This window comes from Salminus brasiliensis, chromosome 12, assembly GCF_030463535.1.
Source record: "Salminus brasiliensis chromosome 12, fSalBra1.hap2, whole genome shotgun sequence".
In the NCBI taxonomy this organism is placed as follows: domain Eukaryota; kingdom Metazoa; phylum Chordata; class Actinopteri; order Characiformes; family Bryconidae; genus Salminus; species Salminus brasiliensis.
In genome coordinates this window covers 122,132-137,131 of record NC_132889.1, presented here as the reverse complement: position 1 = coordinate 137,131, position 15,000 = coordinate 122,132, and the positions used below count along the sequence as shown (strand labels likewise).

General features: G+C 41.3%; 2 protein-coding genes across 2 annotated transcripts in view; one reads left to right on the top strand and one right to left on the bottom strand.

Moving 5' to 3' along the window:
* The window catches only part of LOC140574293 (solute carrier family 2, facilitated glucose transporter member 9-like), a 15,218-nt gene extending 10,105 nt beyond the window's left edge, over nucleotides 1-5,113 (bottom strand). Inside the window, exon 1 of the mRNA XM_072694076.1 lies at nucleotides 4,990-5,113. Coding sequence (XP_072550177.1) covers nucleotides 4,990-5,055 — 66 coding nt within the window. The 5' untranslated portion in view covers nucleotides 5,056-5,113. The remainder of the gene's footprint in view (nucleotides 1-4,989) is intronic.
* Nucleotides 5,114-6,401: 1,288 nt separating this feature from the next.
* Nucleotides 6,402-15,000, top strand: part of LOC140574485 (serine/threonine-protein kinase 32B-like) — a 17,774-nt gene continuing 9,175 nt past the window's right edge. Inside the window, exon 1 of the mRNA XM_072694334.1 lies at nucleotides 6,402-6,478. Within this exon, the coding sequence (XP_072550435.1) occupies nucleotides 6,402-6,478 (77 nt within the window). The remainder of the gene's footprint in view (nucleotides 6,479-15,000) is intronic.

Below are 15,000 nucleotides of genomic sequence, written 5' to 3'. Positions count from 1 at the left end.
TACAGTGTCAGGAGAGTGTGTGAGGAGAGTGTGTGATCAGTAGTGGGGTGTAAGCTTCCATTTGTTGACAGCAGAGCAAACGTGGAAGATCTTGGAGAGCTGCAAGACCTTCTAGAAGAAAAGCATGAAGAGAGAAACCCAGTGAATCTAGAGAGCCACTGTACAACAGATAATATGTAACGAGGACTTAATAATGTAGCCGGTCAGACGCTAAAGGGCGATCCCGAGAGACTAATATAAACGGGTTGCTGTGGAGCGAGAGTGTGAGGTTCTGTTTGTCAATAATTCATCACTAAACATCAAACACGTCAACCCTGCTGTCACACTCTGATCTCCAGCTGGAGAATCTAACCGCAGTTAACTAATCAGCACTCAGTAACAGTTAACCAATCAGCACTCAGTAACAGTTAACCAATCAGCACTCAGTAACAGTTAACCAATCAGCACTCAGTAGCAGTTAACCAATCAGCACTCAGTAACAGTTAACCAATCAGCACTCAGTAGCAGTTAACCAATCAGCACTCAGTAATAGTTAACCAATCAGCACTCAGTAACAGTTAACCAATCAGCACTCAGTAACAGTTAACCAATCAGCACTCAGTAACAGTTAATCAATCAGCACTCAGTAACAGTTAATCAATCAGCACTCAGTAGCAGTTAACCAATCAGCACTCAGTAGCAGTTAATCAATCAGCACTCAGTAACAGTTAACCAATCAGCACTCAGTAACAGTTAATCAATCAGCACTCAGTAACAGTTAATCAATCAGCACTCAGTAACAGTTAACCAATCAGCACTCAGTAACAGTTAATCAATCAGCACTCAGTAACAGTTAATCAATCAGCACTCAGTAATAGTTAACCAATCAGCACTCAGTAACAGTTAACCAATCAGCACTCAGTAACAGTTAATCAATCAGCACTCAGTAGCAGTTAATCAATCAGCACTCAGTAACAGTTAACCAATCAGCACTCAGTAACAGTTAACCAATCAGCACTCAGTAGCAGTTAACCAATCAGCACTCAGTAACAGTTAATCAATCAGCACTCAGTAACAGTTAACCAATCAGCACTCAGTAACAGTTAATCAATCAGCACTCAGTAACAGTTAACCAATCAGCACTCAGTAACAGTTAATCAATCAGCACTCAGTAACAGTTAACCAATCAGCACTCAGTAACAGTTAATCAATCAGCACTCAGTAACAGTTAACCAATCAGCACTCAGTAGCAGTTAATCAATCAGCACTCAGTAGCAGTTAATCAATCAGCACTCAGTAGCAGTTAATCAATCAGCACTCAGTAACAGTTAACCAATCAGCACTCAGTAACAGTTAACCAATCAGCACTCAGTAACAGTTAATCAATCAGCACTCAGTAACAGTTAACCAATCAGCACTCAGTAGCAGTTAATCAATCAGCACTCAGTAGCAGTTAATCAATCAGCACTCAGTAGCAGTTAACCAATCAGCACTCAGTAACAGTTAATCAATCAGCACTCAGTAACAGTTAACCAATCAGCACTCAGTAGCAGTTAATCAATCAGCACTCAGTAGCAGTTAATCAATCAGCACTCAGTAACAGTTAACCAATCAGCACTCAGTAACAGTTAACCAATCAGCACTCAGTAACAGTTAATCAATCAGCACTCAGTAACAGTTAACCAATCAGCACTCAGTAACAGTTAATCAATCAGCACTCAGTAACAGTTAATCAATCAGCACTCAGTAACAGTTAATCAATCAGCACTCAGTAACAGTTAACCAATCAGCACTCAGTAACAGTTAATCAATCAGCACTCAGTAACAGTTGATCAATCAGCACTCAGTAACAGTTAATCAATCAGCACTCAGTAGCAGTTAACCAATCAGCACTCAGTAACAGTTAATCAATCAGCACTCAGTAACAGTTAACCAATCAGCACTCAGTAACAGTTAACCAATCAGCACTCAGTAACAGTTAACCAATCCGCACAGTAGCAGTTAATCAATCAGCACTCAGTAACAGTTAATCAATCAGCACTCAGTAACAGTTAACCAATCAGCACTCAGTAACACTTAACCAATCCGCACAGTAGCAGTTAACCAATCAGCACTCAGTAACAGTTAACCAATCAGCACTCAGTAACAGTTAACCAATCAGCACTCAGTAGCAGTTAACCAATCAGCTGGTTAACTGCTTCTGAGTGCCAGGTTGGTAGAAGAGTCCAGGGGAGTTGGTCAGAAATGTCCACAATGATCTGGACGTCCCTGCTGTACAAGTCAGGAAAACCCACCTTCAACTTCAAAGCAGCTTCTTTTCTTTCATCTCTCTCTCATTCTCTGTCGATTTCTCATCAAAGGGTATCACCACATTCCAGCAGTGAGTATATATTAATATCTTTCCTTTTTACTGAATTTCAGAGCCTTCTAACTGTATTCCTGCCGTTGGCTCCATAACTGTGTGTAAAGCCACGGTCACACGGTTGTTCTTTAACGGGGTGTGAAACAGAACCCTGTCAGTGATTGAGAGGAAATGATAAGACTGAGACAGTGAGCAGCTCTGCAGGTTCACTGCCTGATACACTCTACAGCAGCTCTACATGAGTGAAAACTGGCTGCCCTCTGTGAAAGACTGGACACTCCAGCTCTATTTATAATAAGGAAAAAGCCAATGAAGAGCAGGTGTCCGTCCAAACGTTCAGGTGTTTAGCTGTATATCTGCCCACAATTAAATCTGCCAGGAGCTGGATTATTATTGATGAATTTATGTCCATGTCCTGCATCTTCAGTTTTGATCAAATAAGAACACGTACAGGACTGGACCTGCTCCTTTAATCTCTCAGACTTTTTATAATCAAATATACAAGATCAAACATAATTTAACCCCCTAGATCCTGTATGTAAGCCACACATCTTCCTCACTTTCACAACTTCATTAGAGTCATAATTAGTGTCTGTTTCATAGGCCCTGAAATAGAGCCCTGTGTGAAGATATGCAAAAGCAAACAGGTACCACATAATTCACAATCGTTTCTGCATTAGAATTAATAGCTGAATAATAAACCTGGGCCTCGAGGGGTTAAGCAACTGACTCTACCACCAGGTTATTGTCTGGACATCACGATCAGATCAGAGCTTCACTCTGGATGTTCTGCGGTCTCTCAGTGCGGTTAGCATCTTCTACAGCTCTGGATTCGTGTGACATTGCTACAGTTTAATTCCCAGGTTCTGCTGATGATATATGTGTATATATATTAAATGCATATATTATTTATATTTATTATGACAATATTTCTATTAGTAAAACACTGATTTGATCTGAACACTGGTGTCACAACAAAAGCCAGCAGCTTGTAGTTATAATAAATAGCAAAATAAATAATAAATATTTAATAAACACAATTAAAGTTGATTAAGTAAAGAAATATGAATTAATTAAGTTTAATTGCATCACATATGGCATGATGTATATCAGTTCAGCATGCTGTAGAACACAGAGTACAATTATCAATTAGTGTCCATGTGAGTAAATACAGCCTAGAGCCGAGAGAGAGAGAGAGAGAGAGCAAGAGAAAGAGAGCGAGAGAGAGAGAGTGAGTGAGAGACAGAGAGCGAGAGAGAGAGAGAAAGTAAGAGAGTGAGAGAGAGAGACAGAGAGAGACAGAGAGAGACAGAGAGAGAGAGAGAGAGAGACAGAGAGAGACAGAGATAGAGAGACAGAGAGAGAGAGGGGGGGGGGGGGGGAGAGGGGGGAGAGACCCTGTTGACCTCTATTGTATTTATAATCAGCAGGTTTTGTCTGAAATGGATCTAAAGCTTTAAGCCCTCAGCGCTTTCACACCTCTCATAATTAAGGGAACACCAGCAACCAAACACACAGCCGAGAAGTGTGTGTGTGTGTGTGTGTGTGTGTAAGCTCGTGTGAAAAAGTAGGTGCCTAATTTGGGCAGATTCAGTGTTAGGCCATTTTCACACTTGGCCTGGATGAGGTGACCAAACTACCTTCGCCCATCACTCAGGTTGGTGGTCTGTTCCTCCTCTGACACGCACTCACACTCACACACTCACACACACACACACACACACACACACACACACACACACACACTTACACTCACACACACACACACCCTCACTCACACACTCACACACACACACTCACACACACACACACTCACACACACTCACAAACACTTACACTCACACACTCACACACACTCATATACACTCATACACACACACACTCACACACACTTACACTCACACACTCACAGTCACACACTCACAGTCACACTCACACACACTCATACAGATGGAGAGAATGAACAGTGCTCATGTCCTCTGTGATATGTGACAGCGCCCCCCGCCGGCCTTTTCCTCTTATGTTTTATTTTATGGATTACAGCAGCGCACAAACACACTGTCAATTATCTGCTGCTGCGAGATAAAAACAGTGTGTGTGTGTGTGTGGGGGGGGGGCAACACCTGCTCATTTACTGTTTCTTCTGAAATCAAGGGTATTAAAGAGCTGATCCTGCTTCTGTTGGAGTAACTGTCTCTACTGTCCAGAGAAGAAGACTTTCTACTAGATTCTGGAGAATCTGGAGGATTTGATTGCATTCAGCCACAAGAGCCCTGGATGTTAGATGATCACTATGCCACATCATCCCCAACTCATCCCAAAAGTACTGGATGGAGCTCCTCCACCATCATTCCAGAGAACACAGTTCCTCCACTGCTCCACAGCTCCTCAATGCTGGGGGGCTTTATACCCCTCTAGCCCACGCCTGGCATTATTAGGCAGCATGGAGCCAATAGGGTCATGATGTTGATCAGCTCCAGAGAGTCCTATTCTATTGGCAGTACTTCTTCTCTACAGGGACTAGACAAGCTGTGTGTGTGGTGTGTCAGCAATGGATGCAGCTTAAAGTAGCTGAATGCATTCATTAGAAGGGGTGTCCACAAACATTTGAACATACAGTGTAGATAGATAGACAGACAGACGCTTACCTGTATGAAGGGGAAGAGGAGGCCCACTGCAAAGTTTGAGAGCCAGTTGACCACTCCGGCGATCATAAATGCAGCTGGACGGTACGACTGTTCAAACAACTCACCGGTCAGCACGAAGGGTATTCCACCTGAGAGAGAGAGAGAGAGAGAGAGAGATTGCTCAGTAAATACCGATGTTAAAAGGCTTTCAGCTTCAACAGTATTCATATTTAATAATAAAACTTAATTCACTGATCATCACGTTAATAAATAATAACATTAATCTGGATCTGACCGCTGTAATGGCACCGGGTCACGGGCTGCGACAGTGAAACCCTCTGAAAACAGTGTGACAGTGATGGTGTAACAGGCTGAGAACAGGCTCCACCCACACAGGCGTTATGAGCAATAAAGGCACATCACACCTCCAGGTCTGGATTATTTAAACTCCACATTAATGCATGTAAGCCCCTCCACTCGGCTCTGCTGCAGAAGCTCTCAGATATCAGTCTGACACAAAGCTCAGCTCTGGGCTGCAGACGGGAGACGAACACAGAAGCTGAACAGAGATACCCACAGACACTCCACTAACGAGGGAGCGTTTGATTGCAGGCGTAATTTGCTTTTCTCTGTTTGCAGAGTGATTAAAAACAGACCAGATGTTTAACACTAATTAAGCTCTAATCAGGAAGCCCTCACTGTTACCCAGATTTTAATCGTAGTTATTTCAGGCCAGGATTTTGTGGCCAGAATATTAGAAAATGACTGGCAGGGATGCCCACTATCTCCAGTGTTAGCCATCCAATTGATAAGAGGTTGCAGGATGGCTATGTTATCCCAGGTGGTTGATATAGTTTGCTGAGTGGTTACTTAAACAGATGCTATAGTGTCAATAGGTGGTTGCTATGTTGTTTCAGGTGGTTGCTGTGGTGCTATTGTGCAGTTCACTGGAGAAAGTGTGTGAAATATGCAGATCCAGAGCAAATAACAGAAACCACAGCAGGACACCTTCAGAGGTCATGGGTCAGAACTGTTTTGTCGACAGGAGGGGGGCTGCTCAATATCATGTGGGTGGTTTTAATGTTAGGGCTGATTTGAATTTGATGGACCGTCAGTGTGTTCTGCAGAAAGATCAGACCGATCAGTTCAGTCAGTCAGAAGTGTAAACTCCAACCTGTCCAAACAGAACGGAAATCTGCATTTAAATATCAATAATAGAGAAATAACAATAATAACTGCAGATACCAGAATATCCCACCAGAATTTAATGAAGGGCTTCTGAGGGTTCAGTGACAACCACGCCGCCACCCGCAGCAGACAGACAGCAGACAGCCTGACAGACAGACACCTCCTGCCCCACCGCCGACAGCAGTTTTCACTTCATGAGAAAACCCACAGCGATTTCTAAAACTGTCAGAAAAGCCAGCAGTGAGATGGAGGTTCCAATCACACTGCGGAACCCTAAACCTCGTTTCACCCCCGCCGCCTCTCGCCCGTCTGAGGGAGCCGGGTAATCAGAGAGCGATTGCAGCTCGCGCGTTTGTTCACCAACTTTTAAAGAGTTCTGAGCTTCGCCACGACTCCCAGAGTCATTAATAACAGCAGCTCCACAAAGCCACGGCAGCAGGGTGGAGGAAAGCAGGAGTAATAGCTTTGATTTATCAGGGATACACTACTGAAGAACCCTCGGCCAGTCAGACTGCAGATATTTGTTTGTTTGGATGACAGCGGATATTAGAATATTCTAATCATCAGGATAAATGACCCGTTTCAGCATCTGCTGCAACACCCACTTTCTGAAGAGTGCAGGAAGCTGAGCAGATGTTCTGTGAGGAACAGCACATCTATTCTTCTGCCATCTATCAGACGCTTATCCAGAGTGATGTGCAGACGTTCTTCACTGTCCACCAGAGGACATCCCTAACAAGTGTGAGTAGAGTGCAGAGGCCCGTCTAAGCCTCTAGACCCTGCCCTATACAGAAGTCCCTCAGGACCCTTGTTGTATTAGTGGATGATCAGTTATTGTTCTAATAATGCAGATTTCTCATCTAAAACATCTGGAAAACCCCTTTCTCGCTAGACAGGACACCCAGTTGCATGGACAGCTGTACACGTGCATTTCTGGACAGTGTGAGAGCTGCAGAAGCTTGATCTGAAGGTGGAGCAGCATGTGGGCTGAGGCGGTAGAGTAACACTACAGGATTCTACACTAATATGACTCTATGGGTTCTGCAGCGTTACACAGCAGTTCTGGAGAGAGGTTCTCCTCCTGCAGCTCCACTGGAGTGTGTTTGAAATTATAATGTGTGTGTGTGTGTGTGTGTGTGTGTGTGTGTGTTTATATTTAGTAACAGTAAAACATAGCAGTGCAGAAGCCGCTAACCTCTGGGCAATATTGCTCTCTGACCTTTAGACCAAAAGTGGACATACATTAATGTGTGTGTGTGTGTGTGTGTGTGTGTGTGTGCTCGGTTTACGCTGTCACTCTGATCTGAATTTGATGTGTGAAAAAGTCTTGTCAGGAGTCATGGGTTTCACGTCAACCCTGTGACCCAGAGGTGCACACACACACACACACACACACACACACACACACACACACACACAGGTTTATTTTTATACAATGTCAGGGCATGGGGGTCATACCTACAGGATGTGCCATATACACACATCTATAGTTGCTTGTATTAAAAAAAACCTTGTATCTCCAAACAGCAGCTTTACAGCAGGAGATGGAATGTCAAATTTGGAGCATTTCTATTGGTCCGTTCATCATGACATTATGATCCAGTATAAAGAACAAATGCAGATTCTCACTCTGGAGGAAAGAGAGAAACTTTAGATACAAGATTTTGTGTGAATTCAAGTGTGAATTCACTTATTTATATATATATAACTGTACACCTGGAATATAACAAACATTCCTATACAATATAACCAACCCTCATCTCCTCAGTTTCACTCATAACATCTCAGGGGTATTTTAGGTGGTTGCTAGAGTGAAACTATGGGATTGCTAAAGTATGTGAAATACACAGAGGCTTCTAGGGATTTGCCATGTGGTTGATCTAGTACTCCAGATTGAAGCGAGGGCGTTACTCCACAGTTGGTAGGTGGTTTCTAGGTTAATGACAAAGTGGCTGAAAAGAATGGTTGTACAACCAATTAAAACTCAGTTTGGAGGCAAACCACTCCCAATCCGAGACTAATGAGAAGACCACAGCAGTACAGTGTGTTTACTGCATGCTGGTGTGTTCTAGCAGATGGCACGTCACGCCAACGTTCAGCCTGGATCAGCAGAATTACACCTAATAACAACCCTCTCATAAATCCCACAGAATCAGGTTAGAGCAGCTCTATCATGTCACACGCGTGCGACTGGAGCTGAATCCTGTTTGTACTGATTATTGATCAGGTCACACTGCAATGCAGCTGGACTGGTCACATGAGACCAGTAAATCCAGAAGCCTCAAGGTTAAGACGCTGGGCTTTTGTTTGATGGTGTGAGACATTAGCGACCAAGCTGGAGCTGAAAGCTTAGATGTGAAAGTATTTAAAAAAGGAAAAGAGGCGGCTCAGCCTGAAAACAACAGCGAGAGGGGTGGTTGCTATCGTGTGTCAGGTGGTTAAGCATTTCATGTATTATTAGAGGTAGTTGTTGTGGTGTTGCTATGATATCTTGCTAAGCAATTGACATTTTATCCCAGGAGGTGCTGGGGCATTGCTATGTGGTTGCTATGGTATTTTAGCATGTCAATAAGGTTTAAAAAACATAATTTAAAAAGTACCCAATGTCATTGTTGAGGTTATTAGTAAGTGGTTGTAATGTTATGCCAAGTGGTTCATATGGTATTCCAGGTGATTGCTGAGGGGTTCCAACCCCACCTAGAGAAGTGAATCTGCCTTAAATGGCATACATCTGTTTGTGTGTGTGTGTGTGTGTGTGTGCGCCACATTAATAGGAAATATTAATTTATGATTCACTAATTAGTCCCAAATCACTGCGTCCCTCTCCGCTACACACACATACACACACACACACTGCTGTAGTAGATCTCTAGCCCTTTCACCTATGAGAGTTCTCACACTGCTCTAATGCTTCATTCAGAGATTTCAGCTGCTCAATAAATCCCATAATAACCCTGAATATCTGCACCATCTGGGTATCTGGCAATCCTCTGGTCAGCCCTGCCAATAACAATCACCCCCCCAACCCACACACACACATACACACACATTAGGTTTTCCCAAATATACCTAAAGAGTTGCAGTGTGCAGCGCAGTGCTGCGCATTACACACAGGAACTCGGGCCCCGGACATTAGGCCGGTTCTAGCTAATAACTGTGAGGTGAATCGTTTTGGACAGTTAAAATGTCAGATATCTTGATGCTCCACAAATGAACACCTCAGACTTTACATCACACGCTACTGCTCTAGATAACGTTCTACTGAAAAATGTGTTCTGCTGGAACATTTATTGTGTAGTTTGGCAGTGTCCTCCAGTGGAGCACATTTGGGAACATCGGTTCCTCAGCTCTGTTAGACGATGTTCCATCAGGTCATTTTAGCCCCAACAGCAGAACAGCCCACCTCCGAATCCAAGTCCTGCTCTGTGATTAAAGAGACAGCCAGTAATCAGCCGTTTCTCTCTGTCCATCTGTCTGTCTTTCTGTCTGTCTGTCTGTCTGCAGAGACATTTTCAGACTTGCAGAGCCAGTTTTCGATTAGCACATTTAGCAAATGTAGCATGACCACCCCCTGCCAGCACTATTAGGGGGATTTTGACAGGCTGTTGCCCTCATTACACACATCCTCAGGCTACTCTCATGATAATGTAGATATTATGATGAGTGTGTGTGTGTGTGTGTGTGAGTGAGTGGGTGGGTGGTTACACACTAATTAAATTTATGGGCTAGAACACTATGTGGTCACAGATTAAGACATTTCTAGGACTACTGCTAATCTGGGCATCAGCAAAACTGGCCCAAAGTTTCCAATTTAGGAACTTCTCCGAGCCCAGCTGTTCTCCACCCTGTCACCCTGCATTACACACTGAATTTATTCTAAAAAGGTGGGACTGGCTCACTCTTACCAAGTCTGTTTACTAATTAGGCCAGAACTGTGGTTGTTACTGGGTATGTATGGGTGTATGTGGGTGTATGTGGGTGCATGGGGGTGTATATGGGTGTATGTGGGTGTATGAGTGCATGTGGGTGTATATGGGTGTATGTGTGTATGTGGGTGTATATGGGTGTATGTGTGCATGTGGGTGTATATGGGTGTATGAGTGCATGTGGGAGTATATGGGTGTATGAGTGCATGTGGGAGTATATGGGTGTATGAGTGCATGTGGGTGTATATGGGTGTATGAGTGCATGTGGGTGTATATGGGTGTATGAGTGCATGTGGGAGTATATGGGTGTATGAGTGCATGTGGGTGTATATGGGTGTATGTGTGTATGTGGGTGTATATGGGTGTATGAGTGCATGTGGGTGTATATGGGTGTATGAGTGCATGTGGGAGTATATGGGTGTATGAGTGCATGTGGGAGTATATGGGTGTATGAGTGCATGTGGGTGTATATGGGTGTATGAGTGCATGTGGGTGTGTATGGGTGTATGAGTGCATGTGGGAGTATATTGGTGTAAGAGTGCATGTGGGTGTATATGGGTGTATGTGGGTGTATGTGGGAGTATATGGGTGTATGAGTGCATGTGGGAGTATATGGGTGTATGAGTGCATGTGGGTGTATATGGGTGTATGTGTGTATGTGGGTGTATCTGGGTGTATGTGTGTATGTGGGTGTATATGGGTGTATGTGTGCATGTGGGTGTATATGGGTGTATGAGTGCATGTGGGAATATATGGGTGTATGAGTGCATGTGGGTGTATATGGGTGTATGTGTGCATGTGGGTGTATATGGGTGTATAAGTGCATGTGGGTGTATATGGGTGTATGAGTGCATGTGGGAATATATGGGTGTATGAGTGCATGTGGGTGTATATGGGTGTATGAGTGCATGTGGGTGTATATGGGTGTATGAGTGCATGTGGGAGTATATGGGTGTATGAGTGCATGTGGGAGTATATGGGTGTATGAGTGCATGTGGGTGTATATGGGTGTATGAGTGCATGTGGGTGTATATGGGTGTAAAATATAAACCAATGATGATGAAACTTCAAAGGATGAAATTCATTCTGGGAGAGTTTGGCCTCTATTAAAATATATAGACCCTCACACATTTGCATATGTCTCTGAGGGCAAGTTTCATTATTAGTGTACTCTGTGTGCATGTGTGCACTGTGTGTGTGTGTGTGTGTGTTTGTGTGTGTGTGTGTGTGTGCCCTTGGCAGCCTCAATGCTGCAGTCAGTGATTGTGTGAGTAATTGAAGACACTGCAGTGATGAGTTAACACAGAAACACGTCAGAGAAGTGGAGTGTGTCATTGTGCTGCTAACTTGCAGTGTGTGTGTGTGTGTGTGTCTGTAGCTGCCAGTTGGACATTACCTGTATCTTCATCAGCGGTTTATAATGAGAGTAAAGACACAACGAGCTGTTCTTAATGCAGTCCAGAACAAATGCATATCCATCTAACTGACAACAGCTACACACAAACAAACATCACACAGGCTGAGGGCCACCTCTCATGAATATGTATGAGTACTTAGTCAGTCAGGAGACGATTATGTAAATGTAGCAGAAGCCATCTGCTAAAAAAAGAGGCATTAGAAAATATTTTAGGAACAACTTTTCATAATTGTCGTCAAATATTCTGTTCAGAAGAGAGACAGAAAGGTCAGGACAGAGGAGTGACTTTTAAAAAGACATTTAAAACTTCCTGAAAGCTCCTCTACACCTCCCATTAGTAATCTCAGCACCACTCACCGGCCGAAAGGACAAGCGGCTAAAACATCCCGAGAGAAACTGTACTATAGTGAAAGTATGGTACTGTATCCCAATCTAACTCAATTAAAGAGCTGAAACTGTACTATAGTGAAAGTATGGTACTGTATCCCAATCTAACTCAATTAAAGAGCTGAAACTGTACTATAGTGAAAGTATGGTACTGTATCCCAATCTAACTCAATTAAAGAGCTGAAACTGTACTATAGTGAAAGTATGGTACTGTATCCCAATCTAACTCAATTAAAAGAGCTGAAACTGTACTATAGTGAAAGTATGATACTGTATCATAATCTAACTCAATTAAAAGAGCTGAAACTGTACTATAGTGAAAGTATGGTACTGTATCCCAATCTAACTCAATTAAAGAGCTGAAACTGTACTATAGTGAAAGTATGATACTGTATCATAGTCTAACTCAATTAAAAGAGCTGAAACTGTACTATAGTGAAAGTATGGTACTGTATCCCAATCTAACTCAATTAAAGAGCTGAAACTGTACTATAGTGAAAGTATGATACTGTATCATAATCTAACTCAATTAAAGAGCTGAAACTGTACTATAGTGAAAGTATGGTACTGTATCTCAATCTAACTCAATTAAAAGAGCTGAAACTGTACTATAGTGAAAGTATGGTACTGTATCCCAATCTAACTCAATTAAAGAGCTGAAACTGTACTATAGTGAAAGTATGGTACTGTATCCCAATCTAACTCAATTAAAGAGCTGAAACTGTACTATAGTGAAAGTATGGTACTGTATCTCAATCTAACTCAATTAAAAGAGCTGAAACTGTACTATAGTGAAAGTATGGTACTGTATCCCAATCTAACTCAATTAAAGAGCTGAAACTGTACTATAGTGAAAGTATGGTACTGTATCCTAATCTAACTCAATTAAAGAGCTGAAACTGTACTATAGTGAAAGTATGGTACTGTATCTCAATCTAACTCAATTAAAGAGCTGAAACTGTACTATAGTGAAAGTATGGTACTGTATCCCAATCTAACTCAATTAAAGAGCTGAAACTGTACTATAGTGAAAGTATGATACTGTATCATAATCTAACTCAATTAAAGAGCTGAAACTGTACTATAGTGAAAGTATGGTACTGTATCTCAATCTAACTCAATTAAAGAGCTGAAACTGTACTATAGTGAAAGTATGGTACTGTATCTCAATCTAACTCAATTAAAAGAGCTGAAACTGTACTATAGTGAAAGTATGGTACTGTATCTCAATCTAACTCAATTAAAGAGCTGAAACTGTACTATAGTGAAAGTATGGTACTGTATCTCAATCTAACTCAATTAAAAGAGCTGAAACTGTACTATAGTGAAAGTATGGTACTGTATCTCAATCTAACTCAATTAAAGAGCTGAAACTGTACTATAGTGAAAGTATGATACTGTATCATAATCTAACTCAATTAATAGAGCTGAAACTGTACTATAGTGAAAGTATGGTACTGTATCCCAATCTAACTCAATTAAAGAGCTGAAACTGTACTATAGTGAAAGTATGGTACTGTATCTCAATCTAACTCAATTAAAGAGCTGAAACTGTACTATAGTGAAAGTATGGTACTGTATCCCAATCTAACTCAATTAAAGAGCTGAAACTGTACTATAGTGAAAGTATGATACTGTATCATAATCTAACTCAATTAAAGAGCTGAAACTGTACTATAGTGAAAGTATGGTACTGTATCTCAATCTAACTCAATTAAAGAGCTGAAACTGTACTATAGTGAAAGTATGGTACTGTATCTCAATCTAACTCAATTAAAAGAGCTGAAACTGTACTATAGTGAAAGTATGGTACTGTATCTCAATCTAACTCAATTAAAGAGCTGAAACTGTACTATAGTGAAAGTATGGTACTGTATCTCAATCTAACTCAATTAAAAGAGCTGAAACTGTACTATAGTGAAAGTATGGTACTGTATCTCAATCTAACTCAATTAAAGAGCTGAAACTGTACTATAGTGAAAGTATGATACTGTATCATAATCTAACTCAATTAAAAGAGCTGAAACTGTACTATAGTGAAAGTATGGTACTGTATCCCAATCTAACTCAATTAAAGAGCTGAAACTGTACTATAGTGAAAGTATGGTACTGTATCTCAATCTAACTCAATTAAAAGAGCTGAAACTGTACTATAGTGAAAGTATGGTACTGTATCTCAATCTAACTCAATTAAAGAGCTGAAACTGTACTATAGTGAAAGTATGATACTGTATCATAATCTAACTCAATTAAAAGAGCTGAAACTGTACTATAGTGAAAGTATGGTACTGTATCCCAATCTAACTCAATTAAAGAGCTGAAACTGTACTATAGTGAAAGTATGGTACTGTATCTCAATCTAACTCAATTAAAAGAGCTGAAACTGTACTATAGTGAAAGTATGGTACTGTACCCCAATCTAACTCAATTAAAGAGCTGAAACTGTACTATAGTGAAAGTATGGTACTGTATCCCAATCTAACTCAATTAAAGAGCTGAAACTGTACTATAGTGAAAGTATGGTACTGTATCTCAATCTAACTCAATTAAAAGAGCTGAAACTGTACTATAGTGAAGGATGGTACTGTACCCCAATCTAACTCAATTAAAGAGCTGAAACTGTACTATAGTGAAAGTATGGTACTGTATCTCAATCTAACTCAATTAAAGAGCTGAAACTGTACTATAGTGAAAGTATGGTACTGTATCCCAATCTAACTCAATTAATAGAGCTGAAACTGTACTATAGTGAAAGTACGGTACTGTATCCCAATCTAACTCAATTAAAGAGCTGAAACTGTACTATAGTGAAAGTATGGTACTGTATCTCAATCTAACTCAATTAAAGAGCTGAAACTGTACTATAGTGAAAGTATGGTACTGTATCCCAATCTAACTCAATTAAAGAGCTGAAACTGTACTATAGTGAAAGTATGGTACCGTATCCCAATCTAACTCAATTAAAGAGCTGAAACTGTACTATAGTGAAAGTACGGTACTGTATCTCAATCTAACTCAATTAAAGATCTGAAACTGTACTATAGTGAAAGTATGGTACTGTATCCCAATCTAACTCAATTAAAGAGCTGAAACTGTACTATAGTGAAAGTATGG